This window comes from Cervus elaphus, chromosome 28 (assembly GCF_910594005.1).
Source record: "Cervus elaphus chromosome 28, mCerEla1.1, whole genome shotgun sequence".
Classification (NCBI taxonomy): domain Eukaryota; kingdom Metazoa; phylum Chordata; class Mammalia; order Artiodactyla; family Cervidae; genus Cervus; species Cervus elaphus.
In genome coordinates, this window is record NC_057842.1 from 40,816,835 (window position 1) to 40,841,791 (window position 24,957).

General features: G+C 46.3%; 1 protein-coding gene and 1 long non-coding RNA gene across 5 annotated transcripts in view; both read left to right on the top strand.

Moving 5' to 3' along the window:
- Nucleotides 1–10,384, top strand: part of FYN (FYN proto-oncogene, Src family tyrosine kinase) — a 211,423-nt gene extending 201,039 nt beyond the window's left edge. For all 4 annotated transcript variants that reach the window (XM_043889954.1, XM_043889952.1, XM_043889951.1 and 1 more), the window contains one exon: nucleotides 9,713–10,384. In XM_043889954.1, the coding sequence (XP_043745889.1) occupies nucleotides 9,713–9,921 (209 nt within the window). In that variant the 3' untranslated portion in view covers nucleotides 9,922–10,384. The remainder of the gene's footprint in view (nucleotides 1–9,712) is intronic.
- Nucleotides 10,385–14,097: 3,713 nt separating this feature from the next.
- Nucleotides 14,098–18,651, top strand: LOC122685312. The gene is made up of 4 exons (XR_006338347.1): nucleotides 14,098–14,587; nucleotides 15,122–15,378; nucleotides 16,596–16,724; nucleotides 17,074–18,651. It is a non-coding gene; the product is annotated as an uncharacterized LOC122685312 (long non-coding RNA).
- Nucleotides 18,652–24,957: the final 6,306 nt, after the last annotated feature.

Sequence of the window (24,957 nt, forward strand, 5' to 3'; positions counted from 1 at the left end):
TTTTCATTCATTCAGCTTAGCATCAGTCAATGTGATTGTGCCTGGCGTGATTTTGCACTACCTGGGAAGTAAGGACTGTGAATAAGACATTCATACTCTCAGCAAACATTGATGAGAACAGGCCTGAAGGAGGACACTGTTTTAGTTCCTGGAGGATAGAACAGTGAGCACAGAAATAAATTCAGTCCCTGCACTCATAGAGCTTACAGTCAGATGGATGAAATACACGTGCGATCCAGGTAGAAAGCAGCCCTTTTTTGTTACTTCTCTATAATTAGAGGAAATCGTCTTTGGGGGATGCCATACTGGAACTCACTCACTGTGGGCCCCCAGTCTTAATCCTGATAATGAGGCAAGGGCCCCGGATTCAGGTGTCTGCACACAGCAGGTCCGGAGAAGGGCTTTTCACTCAGAATCCTGTGAGGATGGCCAAGGAGTTTGACGAGAGAACTCAGTCCACTTTATCATGGCTAGTTATACACTCGGAGCAACCGCTGATGTGCTGGGGGCTTTGATAGCTGCCCAGATTCTGTGAGGGTGGCTGAGCAAAGGGGCCGTGTCTGGGAAGCTTCATGGAGAAGAAGGTACATAGGCTTTCCCCTTCACATTGAGGAATAATGATCCCAGACAAGGATGGATGTGTGAGAAGGCACCGAGGCCTGCGTGGAGGCCAACGGGATATGAACCTGCGGAGAAGGCTGTGAGATGGGGTTACCCGGCCAGACCCCATGGAGAGGGCCTGGTGCAGCCACAGGGAGGCCTGGCCCGTCTATAGCCGGGCCCTGGAGCTGTGTCAGCACGGAGTGACAGGAGCCACAGAAAGTTGTTCCCAAACCTATTGCTCGCCATGGATGCCGCTTGTTTTTGTTCTCAGTGTAACTGTAATCATATTTAATTGTGCATCGAATCTCACAGTGCACTCTTCTTGAGGGAGAGGCTTTTACAGAAGGATTCCAATTACAGGATGATTACCTTAACGAAGGAGAACAATTCCTAAGGAACAGACAGTTTCTTTCAGCCTCGTCCAGTGGCACCGGAGAAGGAAGGCGCTTCCGGTCCTCATTCTCGCTGTCTCTTGGAGCGGCCAGGTTGGCGGTGTGTGCCGAGGGGCTGCATCTCCACTGACCAGAGTCCTTGTGGCTGGGGGTAGCTCCCAGGACAGACTCCCAGACCTGTCCACTGTGATTCCCATCCTAACTTCTCAGCAGTTATTTCTCAGTTGGCTAGAGTGTATTTTGAAGTAATTCTTGTTTCAAGAGCAGTAGGCAGCGATACACTTTTCTTTCATACCTGAGATGGCCTTCTGTCATCTTTACACACAGGAAAGGTACTTTGGCTGGTGGTGAGGTTGAGGGTCAAGGGAGAGACGAAAGTGACTTCTAAATGGATTTTATGAAAGCTTTCCAGGCAGTTTTGCCCAGTGTAGAAGAAGGTCCAGAAAAAGAATCAGAGAAGGAACTTGGAATAGTATTTGGAAGGTGTAACTGAATGAAGGGTTAAAGGAAAGAGGCAAAAATAAAACATTGGGTTGGTTGGTCAGTTAGCAAGTTTTACGAAAATGGATGGTTTGAAAGGAAGGAAAGAAGGAGAATCTCAAATTGAGTGAGAGCCTGGAAGCCAAATTAAAAATACTGAAATGTGATTCTGAGATGAACAGGGAGGTAGTGGAGAGGAGTCCCATCACCCTACCAGACAAAGAAGGTTGCTTCCCAGATGTGTAACAAAGATGCTCTGAAGAACAGCTCTGTCTTCCAGATTCCCACAGCCTGACCTGAGTGCCTCCTCAGCATAGCTATACAGCTTGCTTTACTGTAAGTCAAGGCTCAGAACCACTCTTTGCATCAAGGTTATACCAGATTTTGTGACGATGAATTGTTACATATGAGAATTGAAAGTACTTGAAACTGTTTTCTAGGACTAATGCGTAAAATCTGAGCAATAATGCATTTTAACCTATTTTTTTTTAACCTCCAAATCCTTCTTTTCTTCTTTGTTTCCATTGCCACTGCCCCATGGCAGGCTATCATCCTCTGCTGCAGGAACCCCCTTCATAGAACCTCCTACTTCCCGTCTCTCCCCCACCCCCACCATCTATCACTGTCACCATCAGAGTTATCCTAGAAACAGATCTGCTTATCCTACCTCTGCCAGTTAAAAAGTCCATGGCTTCCCCTTGCCTTCCAGATAAACTCCAGAAGCCTTCGTCTGGCGTAGTCCTTCTTAACTCTCTCCTTCAATCATTCAACATGTATTTATTGAGTACCTGCTCTATGCCGGGTACTGTTTAGGTCCCCAGGAGTGTAGCAGTGAACCAATAGACAAAAGCTGTTCCTCCCAAACTTTTCACTCCTCAAAGGAGACAGACAATCAACAAAGACAAATAAGTAAAATCCATTCTGCATTTACTGGTGGTAATGGGTAGGGAGGAGAATAAAATGGGGAAGGGCAGAGAGGGTGGCTGGGCAGGACATCACCAGGAAGGTGACATCTGAGGAAGAAGGCTCAGGTTAACTGGGGGAGGAGCCACCCTTCAGAGGGAGCCAGAGCATAGCGGCTCTAAGAAGCAGTGTGGGTGGAACAGGGCGGGCCCGGAGGCCCCAGACAGATCATGGTTAGGGCATTTGTGCTCAGTGAGATGAGGACTGAATGAGGGGGGCTTCGGCTGGGTGGCATCATCAGACACGATTTCTCTCGTGCTGCTCCTGACCCTTGTCACCAAGAGATTTCTCTCAAACGCTCAAGTCTGTCATCTCAGCTCCACTCTCTGCCTCAGAATCCGTCCAGTTCTAACCACTCTCTGCCTCAGAATCTGTCCAGTCCTAACCCAAAAGTCCCCTCCTTCATGTCACCTTCTCCATGTCTCTTCCTGGGTTGCTCCTGCTCACTCCCATGCCACTGGGTACCTATCTGTTGAAGCTCTTGTCTGTGTGTCTCTGTTTCCCAGTAGCTCTGAACCCTGAGAAGGGGGCTCCTTTAGTAGACTCTCAGTAAGTCTTAAGCAGATGGACAGAAGAATGGGTGGAGGGATAGAGGGCTGGATGGATGGATGGATGGGTGGGCAGGGGGAAAAAATGATTAGCCCAAGAGGCTTTTAAAATAAGACTTTGCCCATAGCTTGCAAAACCTTTCAACTCTATTTCATCATCTCCAAACATAAATAAGGCGTGTTTTTCCCAGCTGCAGAGTAGCCTCTGTCCTCAAAGTTGTTCTGGGAAATTGACCCCGTGGTCAGTTCAAACACCATATCCCAGCACCACTCTAGGCGGAATGTCCTGGCCGTTCTGGGCCCTGGCTCTCCACTGAACACCTGCTTTGGGAATTTGGCATGATCTGGCAAATCAGGAATATTCTCTTAAGCCTATCACATTTATTCATGCATTTGCAGTGCTTTCAACCCTTTTAACAACTGACAGCTGCCTGACTTTCGTGAATGCATCTAGTCATTTGATAATGACTTGAAGAGGAAGATAAATTAGTGAATGTATAGCACTTTCCTTGAAGAATTGCAAGTTTCCACCTTCATCGTCCCTCTGCCCCACTCAGATGCCTTCCGACAGAGCCTGAACTGTAGACCTAAATTCCTCTGTGTTCAGCAGCCCATCATTGTCACCCGCACTCTTATCCCCACTGTGCCCAGCCTGATAACGGGGGCAGGTTTCTCCTAGGGGAGGAAGAGGTCAGGACTCTCCATCCAGGAGAAAGGGAATTGGGATGAAACTTCAAATCTCAGCCGAGGGTGCTTAGCCTTCTGCCTTCCGTGCTCCCATCCACAGTCCTCAGGCTTTTCTTTTTGGGTTCCTATTGTTCCCTCCAGGGGAGTCCTGCCTGGAATGCCCAGGGGTCTTGTCACCTCCCCCGACAAGGTTTCTCTTGGCCCATGTGGCTGGTGGAGGAGAGTGCAGAAGAAGGGGGCAGACAGCGGGGGGCTCTCTGCTCCCCGGTCCTACCCTCTGCTGCTCTCCTGTACCCCCGTGCGTTTCCATGGCCTGCCCAGCGGGCACCCTCACCCCCTCTGTCACTTTACCACTGTTACTGGGACAAAGGAGCTGTTCATGATACCGTATTATCGACTTTAACTTTTGTGTGTTATGGCACCTGAGTAGCTGTCATTTCTGTGTTTATTAATAGAGTGGGCTTCATAAAAACAGGTGTCCTAAGCTTATCTGGTTAAGATGCAGAAAGAGAAACAAGAGTCCTCGTTGTGCCGCCTCAAGGTCACTCCTTTATTTTCAGCTCTCCTCTTTGAGCAGCATCTATCTGCCCAGAGTCTGTACTTGGATCTCATAACCAAAACCGAACTTGAAGTGTCCGGTTGTAGCCCAGTAAGATAACTAGAGCACATGGGCATATGATGGCACGCGCGCGCGCTGAGCAAGCACCGTTAACAGCACCCTCCTTCCTTCCGCCCTGCCTGCATTCCCAGCAATGCTCAGCAGACAAGTAAACATGAGGGCTTTTTACAGGGTTTGTGTAGAGAAGCCAGGGGGAGCCTCTGACAAAAAGCCTGATGCACAATAGCGTCTAATTTCCTTTCAGTAGAAAGCTCGGTTTGCAGAAGTAAGCTGCATATCTGAGAACCTGAGCGTCATTCCCATTGTCGAAGGGCCTAATTATTCACATGCCGCAAAAATCCAGGCTCTTGCAACCCCTAGTCCAATCCAGATACAAACCTGGATGGTTAACAGCAAAAATCCCCACTTGTATAGCCACAGCCCCTGGAAGATCCATATTAGGAAACTGAAATGGTGAGCTGTCAAGCCCAACACCCTCCGTTCATAGAAGACACTTCAGAGAGCTGAAAGCACAGTGAATATGGAGATATTCTGTTGACAAATAGAGAAACCGAGGCAGGGGAAGTCAATCACCTGCTGAGACACTCAGTTGAAAGAGTAAAGTGGCTCTGCAATGAAAATGGTTTTCTTAACTGTGAAGGTCACTCCAGCGTGTTCAACTCTTTGCAACCCCATGGACTATACAGTCCACGGAATTCTCCAGGCCAGAATACTGGAGTGGGTAGATTTTTACTTCTCCAGGGGATTTTCTCTGGAGATCCAAAAAAAAAGCTGGAGACACCACTGAGTTAATATGTAGCTCAAGGAAGAGGCATAGGAAAGTGTAAACTAGAAGGAGGGGGGAGAAAAAGGAGAGAAGGGACGGAAAATACACACGCGTGAAAGCAGACACTGTTGGCAGCCGTACGTAGTAAGGATTGGAAAGTGAGAGCTGGAAACTTGACCTTAATTCAAGAACCGAGAGAAAGCCAGCAGCATGATTTGGAAGGATAATACGGTCATAATGGCAGGAAGTGAATCCAGTCCACTTGGCCAGAGAATCTCAGCTGCAAAGTTTGGGGCAGACCCATGGGAAATGAGGCTACCGGTAACCATGTTTGAGAGCCTGAAATGCAGGGTGACAGGAGACCCCCATGGAAGGTGCAGCAAGAGGTATCTGAAAGTCAACCCTGGCACAGCAGACTCCACGGGTGTTCTGTGAACTGAGGCCCGCCGGGTTATGTGCCCCGTGAGAGTGACCTGTGGAAATGGTCCATTTTCCTGACTGACCCCAAGGAGAGCAGAAAGGTAAGGAACCTCTGAGGTGGGGGCAGAGGGGGACAGGCTGGAGTGAAAACAGCCAGTGTGTCTGCCCGCTGGTCACCAAGCCCGGTGCCCCTTCTCTGAGGTGGAGGTTGGGACCCAGGCAACATGCCCTGGGGAGCTTTGTGACCATAACATGGTTAGATGCCACAGGCTGGCACAGAACGCCCTCCTGTTGAAAAACACTCTCTATTGTAGCTTCCACTAAAAACTGTTGGTGACAACGTTTTCCTAAACTACAACCGTGTTTTAAAGTTTCTGCCTCTTCAGTTTCTCCCTAAGAAGGAAAAAATAGAACATTCCCAGGCAGCCTCTTCCCAACCCCCACCCACTTCCTCAATTGGAAGTAAGATATAAAGATTCTTCCCTTTCCCCATGTCCCTCAGGACTCCGCTGACCTCTCTAAACTCAATGTTGTGTGTGTTCCCTTCCCAGTCCCTGGCCCTAACCTTCCCTGATGGCTCAAATGGTAAAAAAAATCTGCCTATAATCCAACCCTGAGACCTGGGTTCGATCCCTGGGTTGGGAAGATCCCCTGGAGAAGGGGATGGCTACCCACTCCAGTATTCTTGCCTGGAGAATTCCATGGACAGGGGAGCCTGAGCGGGCTACAGTCCATGGGGTCGCAAAGAGTCGGACATGACCGATGTGACTAACACTTTCACTTTTCTTTTCACTTTCAAAAAGAGCTCATGAAATAGTAGTATGAAGAGAAAAATCCATTTTTATTAAAAAGCAATTCTTAAAAATGATTTTTCAAAGTTCTTATAGCCGAGAATACTCTTTTTTGAAAAAAATACGAACACAGCCCACTTACTTGGGCTATGTTTGTGAAGTGAAAAGTGACCCAAGCCTTGCTGAGCGAGCATCTCTTGCTTGTGCAGTTCCCAATGCCAGGGACCATCGTGAAGGTGCTGGGTCCGCTTCTGGCCTATGGATGCTTGGAAAAGAGCCAGTCCCATTCAGACTGTCATGTCAGCCAAGTGCATTGTCTTATATCCCACTTTTCTGGCAAAACTGATGTTGGTATGTTTCTTGTTGGCCTGGTGCGTCGAATTGGTTTTGTGTGCTCTTCATGCTGGGAGAACCTGGGAAGTGGCATGAGATGGGGGAGAGGAGAAGCAAGAAGAGGATGCGGGCAGAAAGGAGGTGGAGGGCATGGGCAGGAGCTGCCAGCGAGGCTAGCTGGTGCCCTGTACCACAAGGGCCAAGGCCCAGCTCCATCCCTGGTCCCAGCTGCGCCAGGGAGCAGGCTGCCTCCCTAGATGCTACATGTTGAAGGTTGAGCTGTGTCCCCAACTCAGGCAGAGCACTGGAAAAACAGGCTTGACCCCAGTGGCCAATTAAACTTTCCTTTGGTGGAGACTGGATCAAGACTTAAAAAAAAAAAAAATACATGAAATCTTTCCATTTGAGTAGTTTGTTTTTTAATGACATGAATCCTATAATGACATAAGGGCTGCAGAGCAATAGGAGAATGATTAGCTAAGCTCTGTGGTGTGGTTTTGGATGATGCCAGTGCCAGAATGAAGCAGTAGAAGGAGGCATTGGGTTTGGGCCGGGGGTGTAACCACTTCCAGCAAGGCCTGTCAGACCTTCTGAGGTTCAGACCGTCCACCTGTATCTCCTCCAGTTCTCACAGACTCCTGGGAGGGCCAGAGACAAGGGGGACTTCTGCAGGTTCAGGCATGCGTCTTCTGAGATGTTTTGAAACCAAGGACTGTAGTGAAATACCAAGCACGCACTTTAGAGAAGACCAGTCCTGGTATGGGCTCATGCTCTCTTCCTAACCTTTCTGGGCTCCTGGACTGTGGTGGCTGCTGTCCACTCGTGCCAGAGTTTCACAGCCAAAACCCTTGGGACTGGACATGCTTCACAGTCAGACTTGGTTTTCTTTTTCGAGAGTCCACATAGTGCTTAGACCATAATTTATATAACACCTTAGGAGGGTCTCGGGCTGCATTCTGTGTTCAGACACATCCTTAATTCTTCAGCAATATGTATAAATGAAGAAAAACAGTCGAGCACCTCACACCAGGTCAGGTTTTATGGCCAAATAAGCTGAGTTCAGATCAGTTTGCTGCCAGGGAAGTTCCCAGAACTTGTGCTTTGCAGAGCTTGTTGGATTGGGGGTTGTGGATGAGGAAATGCTGGTCCTTGTCCCTTTGTCCAGAGCACTGCAGGACATTCCAGTGGCAACCCCAGCATCTCCCCTTGCTTCCAGCCCCCCTGCCCCACCCTGACTTATCAAAATGAGTTTTCAGTGGTTGTAAGAGGATGTAAGGTAATTAACTACAGAGCTGACCAATCATCCAACTGAAGAGAGCCCCTGTGAAGTCAGGCATGGCGTGGAGGAAGGGGACCCAGATTCAACTACTGAGCCTCTCTCACTAAAATAAGGGTCACCGCCAAAATATGAGCAGAGTTATGTTAGAATAATTAAATTGAAGGCCTACTTCAACACAGCAGGAATAATACACAGATTTTATCACCTCAAGGAATTACAGTGGCAGAGAATAAGAAAGCATCCTGAAAGGGTTTGGATAAGCATGTGACTGACAGGGCTCTGGTTGACAGTCACGGGAGCTGGACTCAGCCCAGCTCCAGAAGCAACAACAAAGAGAACTGGCAACAGATCCCAGAATCTGAGGGATTCTGGGGGACGGGGGACAGGGCTGTGACCTGGCCCTGATGCTCTGGCTGGGTGGTTCTACTCAGTGGGTTGCCGTCTCCTCCGGAAGTTGCTACATGTACACACTGTGTCCTGCTGATCAGAGCCCTGAGAGCCAGGGGAAGAATTCTGGGTTTCTGAATGGCTGAAACTCGGGTTTTTGCTTTTGTAAATTAACTCGGTCAGAAGTTGGAGAGGATTCCAGATTATAGGCTCAGGGCCAAGGAGCAGCCAAAACATACAAGGGCTTGACAGGCGATGGCAGAACACGATACGGCAGAAAAGGGAAACAAACCAGAGGAGAGAGCCTGGCAGTGATTGAGAAAGGGGTCAGGGCATTCGGCTCCCCCGTCCACCCCTCGTGTGGTATTTCCTGTTCTGTTGAGAAGGCCAGCATGCAGGAAGGCTGCACTCTCCAGAGGGCTGGCAGTCTCCCAGAACGTCTCCTGTTAGCTCCAGGCATCCCGAAGTCTCTGATCGGGCAGCTCCCCCAGAGGGTCACAGAGGTCTCCATGATAGATGGCCTGTCCGAGGTCATCAGTAAACACTGCCCTGTCTCCCTGTCAGAGTCGTCTTAACCCAGGGCACCTGGGGGTCACTGGGCTGGACGGTGCCCAGAGTGATGGCGTGATGTCGGATCTCGAACGGCAGAGCACTTGAGAGTTTGTCCAGGCACGAGAACAGCCAGTTTATGAAGTACATCAACAGAGCTTATAGGTCCTGTGAACAAAGGACAGTTTAGTTTTCATTCCCTGAATTTGTTTTTATCTGCTTCATTCATACTTTTGTCAGCGTAATTGATGGATAATTTACATACAATAGAATTCTGCAGTTTGAAGAATTCAGTGAGTTTTGACAAACATAAACAGTCACACCTCCACACTCAGGATATAGAACAGGGGTTGGCAGCCTACAGCTTCTAGGCCAGATCTGGCTCCCACCCTGTCTTTGTTTTCTGCATTTTCAGAGCTGTAGAAAAAATAAATAAAGTGAAGGGTATGCGGCAGAGACAGTATGCAACCTAAAATCTTTACTGCCTGGCCTTTACAGGGAGGGTTTGCTAATACAGAACGTTTCCATCACACTCGTGTTCCCTGCGGCCTCATTGCAGGATTGCCCTCCCCGTCACCCCTGGCAACCACTGATCTGCTTTCTATCACTATAGTTTTTGCCTTTTCTAGAATTTCATATAAATGAAATCATGCAGTACGTCGCCTTTTGTGTCTGGCTTCTTTCACTTCTAATGTTTTTGAGATTCACCCTCCAGGGCTTCACGTGTCCGGAGGGGAGTCCTTTTTTATTTCTGAGTGGTGAGCTAGCCCATTGAAGACAGAGTTCGCCTCTGGGTGAGGTGGGGGCACGCAACACGTTTTAACCACCTGTAGGCTCCAAGGAGAAGAAAGGAAAGACGCAGGGGTGCCCGCTCTCACGGCCCTTGTCTTTGCAGGCATGAACAACCGGGAGGTGCTGGAGCAGGTGGAGCGCGGCTACAGGATGCCCTGTCCGCAGGACTGCCCCATCTCCCTCCACGAGCTCATGATACACTGCTGGAAAAAGGACCCCGAAGAGCGGCCCACTTTCGAGTACCTGCAGGGCTTCCTGGAAGACTACTTCACCGCGACAGAGCCTCAGTATCAACCCGGGGAAAACCTGTAAGACCTGGGTCTGCAGAGAGAGAGGCCTGGTCCCAGAGGCTTTCCCGCCCCCTCCCCATTAGCTTTCAATTCCATAGCCAGCTGCTCCGAGCAGAGCAGCCAGAACCGTCCAGGATCAGATTGCATGTGACTCTGAAGCTGACGAACTTCCATGGCCCTCATTCATGACACTTGTCCCCACATCCGAACCTCCTCTGTGAAGCATTCGAGACAGAACCTTGTTATTTCTCAGACTTTGGAAATGCATTGTATCGATGTTATGTAAAAGGCCAAACCTCTGTTCAGTGTAAATAGTTACTCCAGTGCCAACGATCCTAGTGCTTTCCTTTTTTTAAAATGCAAATCCTATGTGATTTTAACTCTGTCTTCACCTGATTCAACTAAAAAAAAAAAGTATTATTTTCCAAAAGTGGCCTCTTTGTCTAAAACAATAAAATTTTTTTTCATGTTTTAACAAAAACCAATCAGGACAGGTGTTTGTTTTTTTTTTTCTTTTTTTATAAATATGAATATATATAATCTATATATCCCTGTGCATATGCCATGTGGGTGCTAACATGGAGACCATGGCCAACATTGGCCACAAAGCTTCAGGACCCAGAATGAGGATTTGACTGGAAAATCAACATAGAAGCACTGGTGTGATTCTGAAAACCAGTGGCCTCGCTTTTTGGCTTTTGCAAAACATGTTTGTTTTTTTTTAATTTGGATTGTACTTTTTTGGTTCATGACTGTGCCTGTAGATGGCTGTTACTTTGACTCTTTTCATCAGGGCCCAAGCTGAATTCACAATTTCTTTTTTTCCAGTATTTGCTTCAACTTACTACGATTTGTTCTTGAAACTTAAAAGTGAGCCTCTTTGAAGCAGGCAAATGGCCAGTACCATCAGGGAAACTAGAGGATGGATATCACACAAACTTCTTGTATAAAAACATGAATGCTGAAATGTTTCCAACTTTTTTAATTTAATAAACCTTGTAACCACATTTAAATGGTCTAAAATCCATAGCATTGTAGTCATGGCAACATGCTAAATTTTCTCATGCAACTAAACCTTACGGGAAGGTGAGGGAGGGGTGGTACATTTCCCTTTGTAAAAATAAGTGTTTGAATGTTCTCTACTGCTAATGAAATGACTTTCTCTATGTCCAGGAGTCCTCCAGTGAAATAACTATGCACTACTTTACATTTCATGAGGATGCACAAAAAAAAAAAAAAAAAAAGTATTACGTTTTTAGTTGCTGTTTGTACCAACCTTGAATTACAAATGTTTTAACAACAACAAATCAAAAACCCTATTTCTATTTGAGTTTTTAATACCAAGTAGCAACTCTGAAGTCTTAATTCCTTTTTTTGTTATTTGTGAGTTTACATTTTTTAAATTGTTTAACTTTCTTAATTTAGTAATTAAAAAGAGAGCATTTTACATTTGAATTTTTTTTTGTTCCTTTGTTTAAATCATGGAAGGTACTCTAGGAGTGACATATGTGTTCCACACCAAGTGGTAAGGACTCACCTGGAAATTTAACCATTGTGCAATGATTTCCAAATGCCCGAAACATTCAAAACACCTGGAGTGAGGTTTTATTTCACCCAGAAAAGCTAGACCATTGTCTAGTTAATTCAGAGGATCGTTAAAGCAGGAGTAGACGTACAGTTACATTTTAATTTATCAGACATCTTCTCTTAACTGGAATTTTCTGTGTCCCCACTGTAGGAGAAGAATCTTTCTTGTCCTGTGGTCAGTGCATGATTCCCCAGTGCCCCTCCACCTCTGTAATGAGATTGCTAAGCAGAGAAACAGCCTGGTGTGGTGGACAGGGCAGTGGGTGGACGGAGCCAACAGGCCAGGCCTGGGTCTGCCCTCATTCAGCTGCTTTCATTCAACATTCACCTGAAGTCGCTCCCCTTTAGGCCCTGTCTGTAGAAATGAGGGAGTTGGATGAGATTTGCTGCAGGTTCCTACATCTGAGATCCTGGGATTCTAAGATCACTGATGTCATATGGAATTATACAAAGAGGACAGACGCTTTCATGCTGATATAGCCTTTATATGTTTAGAAAGTTTCCAACATTTTTTAAGTGAAATAGGGATTTTCTGACTAACGAAGTTTTTATGGCATTGGTTTGGTATTAATACAATTGCTAAATTGATACAATTTAATAAAATTTCAAAGATCTTGTTACATACAATTATTATCACAGTAGTGGGCAGTTTTTTAATGCTGTTCTAGATGTGTTTAAAGATGTAACTGTGTTTTTCATCTTTACATCCCAATAGATTGGATAATTTTCAAGTACTCTCTGGGGGATTTTTGTGTATGTTTCTGACTTGTCATTCAAAAAAGATCTGAAAAAGTCACAACAGCCTGTTTTAGACAGATTTTTAAAGGAAAACAGTCTCTTCAAAGCATAGCCTTTAATTCACTCATTGAGTTAATTGTGAGTTCTCTTATATAAAGCAAAACTCAAGACTTTGGCTAACTCGAGAGGATACACTTATGCAATGCGTCTCGCTGTAACTGTTCTGATACAGAGTAGGGTTGCAGAATAAACGTAAAAGTAGCTATGAATATGAAGAAATCCGAGACATTTCAGGTTTTTTTCTTCCAAGCAGCTTAGAAGTTGTCAAGAGATCTCCCTGATGCAGACTAGTTTAGACAAATGAGACATCACTTCCAGGAAGTCCCCACACCTCCCAAAAGTTTTAGAAGTTTGGGGAGAAGAAGTTGGACATACTGACCCAAAATGTTCTCTTGTATCTTGAAAGGTGCCTTAATAGCAAGTGATGATGAAACGCTTTTTTTTTTTTTTGTATTTCATGCCCTGGCAGTGAGTAAGGACTTGCTCTGTTCCCTGAGGAGAGCTGGCATCTGGCATTACTGGGCTGTATAGCGAGGCTTCCTAATAATCTAGCTGTCTTTACTTCCTTAAAATCAAATTGTAAACCTGCCAGAGAAGACGACTTGACAAAGCTCAGCTGCTGTAAATGAGACAGAGTGATTTCTGTTCAGCCACGCTCATGCCTCGCCCTCTCCTCTGAGTCTGCTTTGTCTCCTGTGTACTGATGGGCCAGAAGGACCTGAGGGAGGACCAGCAGAGGCTGGGCCTCCCCTGTGGTAGAGCATTCAGGTGTAGACTGAAGCCGCGGTGCATTTGGCTCTGCCTCGTTCACGGCACAGAAAGGTGTGTGAGGATCAAGGCACTTCCACAAGAACAGTTAAGGGTGTTCATAATCCCTCCAATACCACCCCAATACAATCTTCAAGACTCCCCGACAAGCACAAGAGGGTGTTTACCTGCCTTGAGAAAGACGGGAATCCTCCTGTGGCTGAATCTTGGCACCAGAGGATTTTTCTAGTAGCATTGGAGCTGCCCAATCTTATCTGAAATTTCCTATGGGACTTTAAGAATGTATACCGTATGAAACAGCATGGTTCTTTCATGAGTGCTGGAAGAAGGTAAGGTTTTCGGCAGGATTCAGAGGACGGCCCTGAAGCCCACAGCGTGAGGTATGTCACAGCTCCGGACAAGAGACCTCACTTGACAAAATAGGAATTTCCTAACAAGTTGCATTGGTATAAAATGGTGTTCGGTCAGTTCGGTCCTGAAAGGTATTTTAATGGGTTTAGATAAGTTTTGTTGGCTTTCTTATCACTATATATTATATGATTGGAATTCAATTTGGTGATTAAAATATTTGCTGGAAAGGAAGGAGAGAATAAGTGGGAAGGGAGGGAGGGAGGAAGTAATTGGGGGAGTGAGGAGAAAGGAAGTTCAAACAAATCCTCACTCTAAAAATGATATTGTAGGGTACGAATTTACTAAGGCAGGTACCAATAGTATGTTTATTTCATTCCTCGAAAATAGATTGCAACTCCAGAAAAGAAAACAATGAAGAATTATCTTTGCAATATCAAATGAAGCTTCACAGTTTATGTATACCTAGATTCTCAGACGGAGAAGGCAATGCACCCCACTCCAGTACTCTTGCCTGGAAAATCCCATGGACGGAGGAGCCTGGTGGGCTGCAGTCCATCGGGTCACTAAGAGTCGGACACAACTGAGCGAGTTCACTTTCACTTTTCACTTTCATGCATTGGAGAAGGAAATGGCAACCCACTCCATTGTTCTTGCCTGGAGAATCCCAGGGACGGCGGAGCCTGGTGGGCTGCGATCTATGGAGTCACATAGAGTTGGACACAACTGAAGTGACTTAGCAGCAGCAGATTCTCAGAAATTTTTCACAATAAATTCCTAAAGCATACCTCTTTCTTTCCAAACATGCAAAATATTCAGATTCCCATGGGTGGTGATGGAGATATACCTTGTTTTTAAAATTAATTCTGGGGACTAGAAATAAAAATACGCTTTCCAGTGTGACAGGGATGATTCTGTGAAGACTGTGATCAGTGAAAAATGACTGCTCCCCCCAGCAGCCAGAACACTATGCTCCTTTTCAGAATACTTCTCTTTAATAATGTGTTTAATAATGTGACTCTTCTCTTCATGCATTTTCCCTGCCAGATTATGAGCTCCTTGAGAACAGAAACTGCCTAACTTGTTCATCACTCTACTCCTGCACCAAGGGCAGTGACAAGCTGATGGTAGATGTTGGCTGAGTGGGTGGATGGCTAGATGGATGATGCCATCCTGTGGGGTGAAAGGTACATCAACAAATAACATAGTTACCTTAGGGCCTGCTAGCACCCTGGCATTTGCTGTGAGCTGCCCGAGGCACTAGCGTTGCCGTCGTGAATGTGTGCTTGTGACTTGAAGACCCAGTCTGTAGCTTGAAGTGAACACCATTAGTGTTTCCTGAATCTTCCCCCAGAACTCATCCCTACACCAATGGGAATAAACCTGTACCCCTTGGGACCTGGGGCCTTCAAAATCTCATTCTAACGTTTGTGCATTTTATGAAAAAATTGATATTTTCCTAAGATACCCATTTTTTGTCTTCATATAAAATTCTTTTCCCATCCTTCAGATTGTGCATTGTTAACAAGTCTACGGCTTATAGTATGCCTGGCAAAACTCTGCCATGACCCAGGGGGTCCCTATGCCCTGCTTGAGAATCACAGGGTGAAGATTTTGTCCATAAGATACTACTGCTAACATGGAAATATTCTAGTTGGGAGAGGAAATCTTCACCACCACTAATAAAGATTCTCTACATTTGATTCCCATTTTTCACCCAGCAAAGAACAGCCCCCTGACTGAGAATGGGATAGAAGATGGGAGGGTTTGATCATAGGAAGAGGAAAATCATCCAGAACTGCCTAGAAGTGAAGGTCTGATCAGGTCAGCCTGCTGGTCCAAGGTGGCAGCAAATTGGGGAAGACAAGATGGAGACATTGGACAAAGAGGAAGAAACCAGAATTGGGATGAAAGGAGCCGTTTGCTGAGGCTATTCAAGGCAATGGGATGACCACCAAAGAGATGACTTTGGTTATGTGTAAGGACTTAACCATTCATTTCTTCTGCAAACATTTTTTGAGTACTTATTATGGGTTAGACCCTGTGCTTAGCACTAGAAAGCTAAGGAGACGATTAATATTCCCAGTCTAGTTGCTTATTTGTGTCCGACTCTTTGCAACCCCATGAACTGTAGCCTACCAGGCTCCTCCATCCATAGGATTTCCCAGGCAAGAATATTGGAGTGGGTTGCCATTACCTTCTCCAGTGAGATGGAGATCCATAAAAGATAGCTGCGATAAGCTCTCTGTTAGGAGGAAACACAAGGGGCAGCAAAGAAGTGCCAAATGGCCCAGAATGGGGAGTTCGAGGGAGGCTTCCTGGAGGAGTGAGTGCCTAAAGGACAAGCAGAGGTGGATTATGTAATGCATAATGGTAGGCTTAGCGTTTTTTGCTTCAGTTGTCTTTTCTTTTAATCCCCAACCTCAATTAGGAGCCAGCTCTAAATATAGAATGTGCTTTGAGTATAGAAGGTGTTCAACAAATGCATCTAAATGAAGAGAAACCAAAACCAAGCAAAGAACATCTAAATCTCTTTGTCCTTCCTCCCCTTCCCCAAACACAGACATTAAAAGGTATGTAGGTAACATCAGTTATTCTGATGATTGTGCTGCTAACTACCCGGATGGGAGATAATACTGTAAAAGGACAGAATAAGGTTTCAGGCAGGTTTTTGACTCCAGCATCCTAGTTGCAATGTGGTTTGAACTATATAGAGTATGAGAATAAGAGAATTGCAGGACTTGTACACTTCCTCTCCTAAGAACAATGAGTAGGGGATTTTCTCCCACTGCTGACCCTGTTGTCATTCATTCCTCCCCTCCCATTTAAGAGGCTGTTTTGCTTGAATCATCAGATTATATGTAAACTCATGAAAGCAGGTATGTGTTAGCAGATGCAAGGCACTCTGGTTGTTTTGTTTTGAAATTTTTTTCCTTTAGTTAATTATCAAGTGCTTGCTATGTAATAATCAATGAGCAGCTAATTGGAAGTAAGACGGAATGAAATGGGTGTTACTCAGATAGTGTTTTTAACAGAAGGCCTACATGTAATACTGTGGGGAAATATTACTAAATAGCAAGAGATTTTATCATGAGTGTGTGTGTGTGTGTGTGTGTGTGTGTGTGTGTTTACAAAAGGATTCATTTAAAGTCACTCAGAAACTAAATCCAGATATGTGAATCCTTTCATTTTCAGACTCCTCCCAAGGGTTAAGCACTGGAAGATGACAAGAGGGAAGCAGAGCCCCTAGAGATCGCCCTGGAACCAAACCACCCTAAATGGAGCCGGGAGGTCTGTCAATTCCCAGAGAGCACGGAGGAAATGGTAAGCAAATGGCAGCAGTTGCCTAGAGAATTAGGGAATGAATAACAATGCTATATGGTAAATTAACCATGTTACATTGTGCACGGCAAAGTGATGGAAAAACCCTGTTAAAAATTGAATAATAATTTGCCCACATCATTTACGTAAAATGCATAATTTTCCTACTTCAGTGGACTTTAGTTTGATTTAAAATATGAACAACTCCAGTCCTGTTCACCAAAGCATAATTTTTGAGATAATTGGGAAGGGGGAAAGGAATCAGACCATAATCAGCACAATCCTATGTGAACCACTTCACCTGCCCCCTCACCTGTGCATTTCAGAAAATATTTGTTTTTCGTTCCTGAAGGTCTCTAAGTGAAAGTGCAAGGCATTCATCACTGTCACCACTATCACCAAACCATGACCTCACCGTGTTTGAGAGGGGGAAAGCAATGCTTCATTCTATTCAATATTTTTCTGCTCTAATTCAAATAAGTACCTGTTTCTGGATACTAGGGAAAATGGAACATGGCACAGCTGAACTTAAAACGGCAAAGCCAAGAGCAAAAGCAACGCGCACAGCCAAAGGAGACCTTGGAAGATGCGTAGATAAAACAAAAAGCTGTGCTTGGCCCGGACGCTCTTTTGGAATCAGAGGCAAAATGGAGAACATTGTTCCCATTGTAAAGATTTTGCAATCTATGATATCTGGAATAGAAAGGCATCATGCCATCTACCTTGACGTTCAGAAGCTGTGCTATTGCTATGAGTTATGATACTTGTTCCTGAACCAGAGTGGTCAGAGGTGGGGTGGAATTCCTGTGGTGGACCAGAATTTAAACTCCGCTTAAACAGTGCTTTCCCATGGCAACCACTGTCCATTTTCCTTCCCCCACCCGCCCCAGCTCCCCACCCCCACCTGAACCATAGAATTTTTATTTAAATATTCACTCTTCTCTTCATCCCCATCTCTCCACAAAGGGTCATTATTTACTTATTATACTCAGCCCTTAAATGTCAACTTTTTTAGGACAAGTGTATAGCTGATTCTCTCTGCTTCTCATGAAGACTTCTTTTGTTGGCCAAATCCTATCATCTTGAAAGCCTTGCTGACCCCAAGAAGTTGAATCTTGAACCCCACAAATCTCAATACTTTTTATCTCTTGGGTGCCCATTTTGGTAGAGCAAAGGGGCCTCCCTCAATCCTAAGACTCCTCCCCACTTCCTCCTTTTCTCCTAGTAACTCTTGCCACTGGCCAAAGATTTATTAGACCCTAGTTTTGTCCCTATGCCTCTTGCCACTAGCTATAAATTGCCTTTTCGCAAATTAGACAAAGCTACCCTACCTCAAGACACTTTGCTGCCATCTGCCAGAAAACTATTGTAATAAATATGCCAAGAGATCATGACTAGAATGTGAATGGTGCCCCCTAGAATTGTGCGGTGTACAACTGGTACAACTGTATGTGAAAACCCCGTACTTGGAAATCACCTGAGCTATCCTGGAAGCTGGCTGTATGAATAAGAACACAGTACATCAGTCTTGCCTTTTTATGCCAGTTGGCAATTTCAAAATCTAAATCACTTGGCCATGATCAAAAATTGCTGAGAGGCAATTTCTGGAAAAGACCAAGAGCCCCCGGGTAGCAATATTCATAAGAGTAAAGGGTTCTTATTCAGCCCCAGATTTGGCCTACTGGCTGGGTATATACAACCCAAACCACCTTGGCTTGATTTTCAGGAAGCATCACTTAGAAAGCTCGTAAGTCTCAGTGTTGGGGGTGAAGGCGGAAAGTGAACTTGGCTTATGTTTAGGTCAACCTTTCCCCCTCCCTGGCACTGGCTGCTTCATTCTTGTTGATTGCTCTATCTGTTCCCCTCCCTCCTTCACATTCAGTACAACCTACATGTCCTAGTGATCTTCTGCCATAAAACAGACTACCCCAAAACTTAGTGGCAGAAATAGAAACAGTCATTTATTTGCTCACAAGTCTGCAATTTGGACAACATCTATCAGGGACGTCTCTGCTCCACATGGCATCAATTGGGGCATCCCTGTGTGGCTGGAGGACCTGCCTTCCCAATGGCGTACACACAGCTACTGAGTTGATGCTGGCTTCTGCCTGGGAGTTTGGCTGGGGCTCTTGCCAAGGGCTTTGGATCCTTTCCACTTGGGCTCCCAGGTGTCTGGGGGGGCTTGTTCACACCATGGAGCTCATGCTAAACCACCAGTTGAACCACCCCCAACTGACTCCTCATGAAGCAGAGACAAGCTGCCCCCACCAAAAGTAAAGTGAATTGTGTCTGACTCTTAGCGACCCCATTGGACTGTAGCCCGCCAGGCTTCCCTGTCCGTGGAATTCTCCTGGCAAAGATACTGAAGAAGATTGCCATTTCCTTCTCCAGGGGATCTTGCTCCCACCAAACTTTGCCCAAATTTCCAATTTCTGAAAAAAACAAATGGCTGGTTTTAAGCCACTGAAGTTTGGAATGGTTTATTTTGCAGCGATGGACCACCAGAATGCACAGGTGGAATGTGATGTGGATTCATGCCTACATCTTCCTATGATGCCTGTAGGTGCGTGGAGTAAAGGAAGCTAAAAAAAACAAACAAACAAAAAAGCTACATTTCCCAGACTCTCTTACCATGAGGATCATGAGTGTCAGTCAGGCCATCCTAGTTAGACATATCAGCATGGAGTTTGGAAGGCAAAAGTGAGACAGAAGCCAAGTTCCCGCAGGTTTTGTGTGTTTTCTGTTGGAAAGCAAGGCCGTGGGGCCACCGACGTCCAATCTCCAGCTTCGTGGGTGTCAGGAGTCGGTTGAGGAGGTGGCAGAGGCTCCTCCATGCCCCAGCCTGCAGGCAGATGTCCCCAGTGTCTGACCGGACGCTGTGCTGTTGCGGCTACCGTGTTCTTGGGGTCAGCAGCGCCCGCAGCAGCCCCCCGGGTCCCACCTGCCTGAAGAGAGGGAGAGCAGTGCTGCCACGGCTCCTGGCAGGTCAGCTCCGCCACCTTCTGGGAGTCATTCCTAGACATCCAGCAGAGAGCCTTCTCTTCCAGCCATTCAGCAAGTTTGTAATTCCACCTTTTTGCTTAAAAACCCTAGTCTGGTTCCTATTTCCTGTATTAATCCTGCAATTTATGAATCCTGCAGGCTGATCCCTTCTCTCAGCCACCCTTGTTCTTGCTTGCTTTCTCTCATGTACTCACTCCTTTGACAAATATTTATGGCATACCTACTCCACCTAGACAGCATGTTAAAAAGTAGAAACATCACTTTGCCAACAAACGTCCACATAGTCAAAGCTATGGTTTTTCCAGTAGTCACGTATGGATGTGAGTTGAACCATAAAGGAGGCTGAGCACTGAAGAATTGATGCTTTTGTACTGTGGTGCTGGAGAAGATTCTTGACGGTCCCTTTGACAGCAAGGAGATCAAACCAGTCCATCCTAAAGGAGATCAAGCCAGTCCGTCCTAAAGGGAATCAACCCTGAATATTCATTGGAAGTTCTGATGCTGAAGCTGAAGCTCCAATACTTTGGCCACCTGATGCAAAGAGCCAACTCATTGGAAAAGACCCTGAAACTGGGAAAGACTGAAGGCAATAGGAGAAGGAGAAGACAGGGGATGAGATGGTTGGATGGCATTATCAACTCAAAGGACACGAGTTTGAACAAACTCTGGGAGAATGGTGAAGAACAGGGAAGCCTGGCATGCTGCAGTCCGTGGGATCCCAAAGAGTCAGACACAACTGAGTGACTGAACAACAACAATTCCATTGCCAGGCACTTTGCTAGACCCTGGAGAAGAATCTGTGAACTAAACAGACATTGGCACCACCCTCATGGAAGGAGCCAAGACACAGACCAAGAGACAGCAAACTACAACCCTCAGGCCAAGTCAGTCCCTGCCCATGTTTGTGGAAAAGTTTTCTTAGCACACAGCCACACCCATTTACTTCTGTCTTGGCTCTGGCCAGTGTTTCAGAGACTGTATGACCCACAGAGCTGAAAATACTTACCACCTAGCCTTTCACAGAAAAAGTTTGCCAACTCCTGCATTAAACAAATAAAACTCCATGTCAGACTCTTGTTGTCCCCATATCCAATCAATCACTCTGTCAGTTCTGCAGACATACATGCCAAGCTCAGCTCTGAGCACTCCATGAGAACCATCTTACTTAATTCTCACAACAGCCTTTGGAACATATTGTTAAAATCGGAAAGCATGGGGAGAGGCTTGGGTCGGGGTGACTGGGTAGTTGGTGAAGCTTTAATGGGGATGAAAGAGTAGGCAGGAGCTGGTGGACTCCATGTAGACTCGGGTGGGTGAGGCTGCCACAGACACCAGTGAGAGACTGCCCTGGCCAATTTTCGGCGTAGTGTGGTAGGGAAGCATGATTTCAAGTTTGGCCTGATTTCAGGTTCAAATCACAGCTCTTCCACTATTAACTGTGTGGCTTTAGTTACTTCACATCTCTAAGCCTCTTAGCCTCCGTCTCCTCACGAGTGAAATGGGCTCTTGTCAGACTGAAGTAAGGGAATATGCATGCAGCATCGAGCATAGGGCTTGGTCTGTGGGAGATGTCAGATCCGTGTGGGCACCTCCCCTTCATCTTCGGTCTATCCTGTATGTGGTGGAAAACTACCCTAAAATCTCAGCTGAGATTGTGTTATTCTCCTAGTTAGAAAACATGATGGCTTCCACTGGCCCCCACTAGTGGAAGGAGACACTAGTTTGGTGGGGCTGCCCAGCATACACCTCTTTAAACTCCTCCCCACCCCTCGTATTGCATTTTCTATTGAAAGTCAAGTTTTTTACCATGTAACGCTCCTGATTACCAAAACAGCTGATGATACTGGGGACAGATGCCTGACAGGGGAACCAGTCCATTGACTGGCCACTAGCTAATGGAACTATGTCCAAGAAGCAAGAGGCTCTGGTGATGAATGCTGGGCCTACAGGGTAGGTTGAGTCACGATCAGAGATGGCCCCGTGGAGAGCAGAGCAAAGCAGTGGCTAGAGACCACGGGCCACCAAAGAGCGAGTAGCTGGGAACAGCTGCAGCTCAGCTCCTCCATCTGCAGATCTAACACTGCTTCCATAGAAAGACACCATTTCTCTGAGATTCCTCAAGCCCCCGCAGACAGCATTTTGTCGCTTGAGCTATTTCCAGGGAGTACAGGCCCCTGCAGTCCTGCTCTGCTGTTTGCCTGATCTCTCCGGTCCCCTCTGCCATCACCCCTACCCTGGATCCTGCCTACGCTGAACTGCCCACAACTCCTCAAGCACATTCTGCACTGTTCCAGTCTTTTCCTCTTGACTAGAATGTTCTTTGCCCTCTCTTCTCTTCTTAACCACCCATCCATCCTTGGAGACCTCACTCAAAAATCTCCTCCTTCCTCTCTGACCCCTCAGTCAGTCATAAATGGTGGCTCCTCCCAAGAGCTCCCCACATTGGGCTCTGGTCTCCCCAGGGTCTCCTGCACCCTTCTTCCTGAGTACTCCTCCTCATCTCTGTGCTCACTGCCGGTAGGAAGTTGGCCCATGCTAGACACTCAGATATAACAGTGAATTTACTCCAAGGGTTAGAAAACCTCAAATACAACCCGAGTTTCTTCCATAAAGACTATTATGCCAATATAAGGCATTGTTCATTAAAGTGGAAATGCATTTAGAGAATGCTTCAGATTAAAGGGATAAAGATCAAAGGGTGCATTTTTGGCCAGGAGTTCTGAGTCTTACAGACCCAAATAAATTGTAGACATTTTATTTCCTGAACTGATTGGAACCATAACACTGGATTTGGTGCTGGAATATAAAACTTGCTGGAACTTTTAGCCTGGTGGAAAGTTTGTCGCCTCTTTATGGAAAGTGGATGTTCTCATCTGACATTAAAGTGCCTGTGCCTCCTGCTAAAACTAGCTAGTCAATCCGGAAGGCCTGACTTGGAAGACGCCTCCATCATTGATGGGGAACCTGCAGAGCCCTGCCCTTAGTTAGAGTTTCAGGCACACCCAGCCCCCAGCAGATCAGGAAAGGGTGTGTCTGTTGCATGTGGACACATGTCCACTTGGGTTCAAGATCCTGCAGATCTGTGATGAGAATAGAAAGCAGCTGTTCATGCAGACAGCACTTGAGACGCTGGCTGAGTTTTACAAACATGCAAGAATCTGTTCACCAGAATCCTGACCGCTGCTGTGGCCTGGCCGCACCTCTCGGTCCCTCTGCCCGGGGCTCATCCCTGGGCTTGCCCTCCCTGCCATACTCCCAGCCCGGCTGCCCAGGTTCCCTCTGGACCAGGGGTTGGGTTGGAGGGTTCTGGGTCATGGGGTGAGCCAAGCCCCTGCCCCTGAGTCCAGGGAGGGAAGGACACACTTCTGGGAGGAGGGCCACCAAAAGGGCTCGTGATGGGAGCCCTCTGGACTAAGCAGGGGACGTCCTGCTCCAGATAGGGCAGCAGGGCGGTCTCGGGCATGGGCCTTCAGCTTTTGCAGTAGCCAATCAGGCCAGGCAGACTTGGCCCAACTCAACCCCTGAGAAAGCAGGCCCCTGCCACAACAGGGACAGTGACCTGCGGCCAGTCTTGTGGGGGCTCCTGAGAGGTTGGACTGGGATTTGGGGAGCAGGATAACCTGACTCCTGTCCCTCCAGGTGAGATGCGGCTCACATCTCATCTCCTACCTGATCTGGGGCTGCAGAACAGGGCCTCCGCCTGGACCTCAACCCCAGCGCTTCAAAGAGATGCTGTTCTATTGAATTTGATGAACCTGACCTCTAGCAGAGCATCCTGGAAGATCACTGACTTACATGGCACAAGGGACAGGTTTTCAAAGCAAAACCCTGATTTTACAGATGAAACCAAAAGAGTACATTGAAACTCCCATGTGCTTTATCCCCCACACCCTGACCTTGCTCTTTCTTAATAAGAGAATCTAAGTGTGGAGTGGCCTACTGGGTCCTGGCCCTGGGCTGGCCATGGTGACAGGTGCCCCCTCACTCCTTATGCCCTCTTTTGATAACCCTCAAGTTCCCCCTGCACCCTTCAGAGACTCAAGTATGCTCCCCCCAGAGGTGGGATGGAGAACACTGTATATAGGAAATGCTAGCAACAGACAGGAACCTTCTCCAGAAGCTGAAAGACTCCAGAGCTTTGTGTCCCACCTGACCTCCTAAAAACTGAGAAACCCTTGGGTAAAGTTATCCTCCACCTCCGGCTCACAGGGGACATCCTACAGTTTGTCTTTGGCCCCGCCTAGTTCAGTGAGCAGCTCTTACCCTGGCTGGCGGCTTCCTTGCAAGGTAGTTGCTAACTCAGACAGCTAAGAGAACAGGGTCTGAAATTTCCATTAAATGCAAATCCCTAGACTCTTCTGATCTTGGGGCAAGATGCAAAAATGTCCGTTTTCTTTTAATACATAAAAATTCTCCTTTTGACGGCACAAGTCATATGTGTGATACAAGTAATAGCTACTCTTAGGGTAAAACCAATAAGCATTCTGGAGAAAGAGATGGCAACCCACTCCAGTATTCTTGCCTGGAAAATCCCATGGATAGAGGAGGCTGGTGGGCTACAGTCCATGGGGTCTCAAAGAGTCAGACATGACTGAGCAACTGAGCACAATAAACTTTCACACAAAGCAATCCGCACCCCCCGCCCCCGCCACTGGCCCACCCCTTTCCAATGCCATACCTTCCACAGGTTATCACTTACCATCTTTGTTTGTGTCTTTGCAGTCGTCTTGGAACACATTTACACGGGCAGGGCTTTTTCTTTACATGAGTGAAACACATGCTGCACCTTGACTTTTCACCGAGTAATCCATCTCAGAGAACGCTCCACGTCTACACATTGAGATTTACTTTCTTCTTTTTAACAATTGGTATTCAACAGGATTCCATAGAATGAAAACAGCATCATTCATTTAACCATTCTCCCACTGACAGATAGTTATTTCCAGATTTTTACTGTTACAAACAACCTACATCCTTGCACCATTTTTGGTGGACATCAGCAAGGATTTCTCTTGGAGAACTATCTAGAAGTGGAATTGCTTTGGTATTCATTTTAATACATTTTTAAGTTTAATATATATTGTTGAATTGTCCCATCAAACCATTTAATCAGTGTATATACAAGTAAGTTATCGTTTTCCTGGAATCTTCATTTTTTTAACAAGTGCCCAGGTGATTTGAATGCAGGTGTCTAAGGACCACACTTTGAGGACATAGTGGTTATATCAACTGA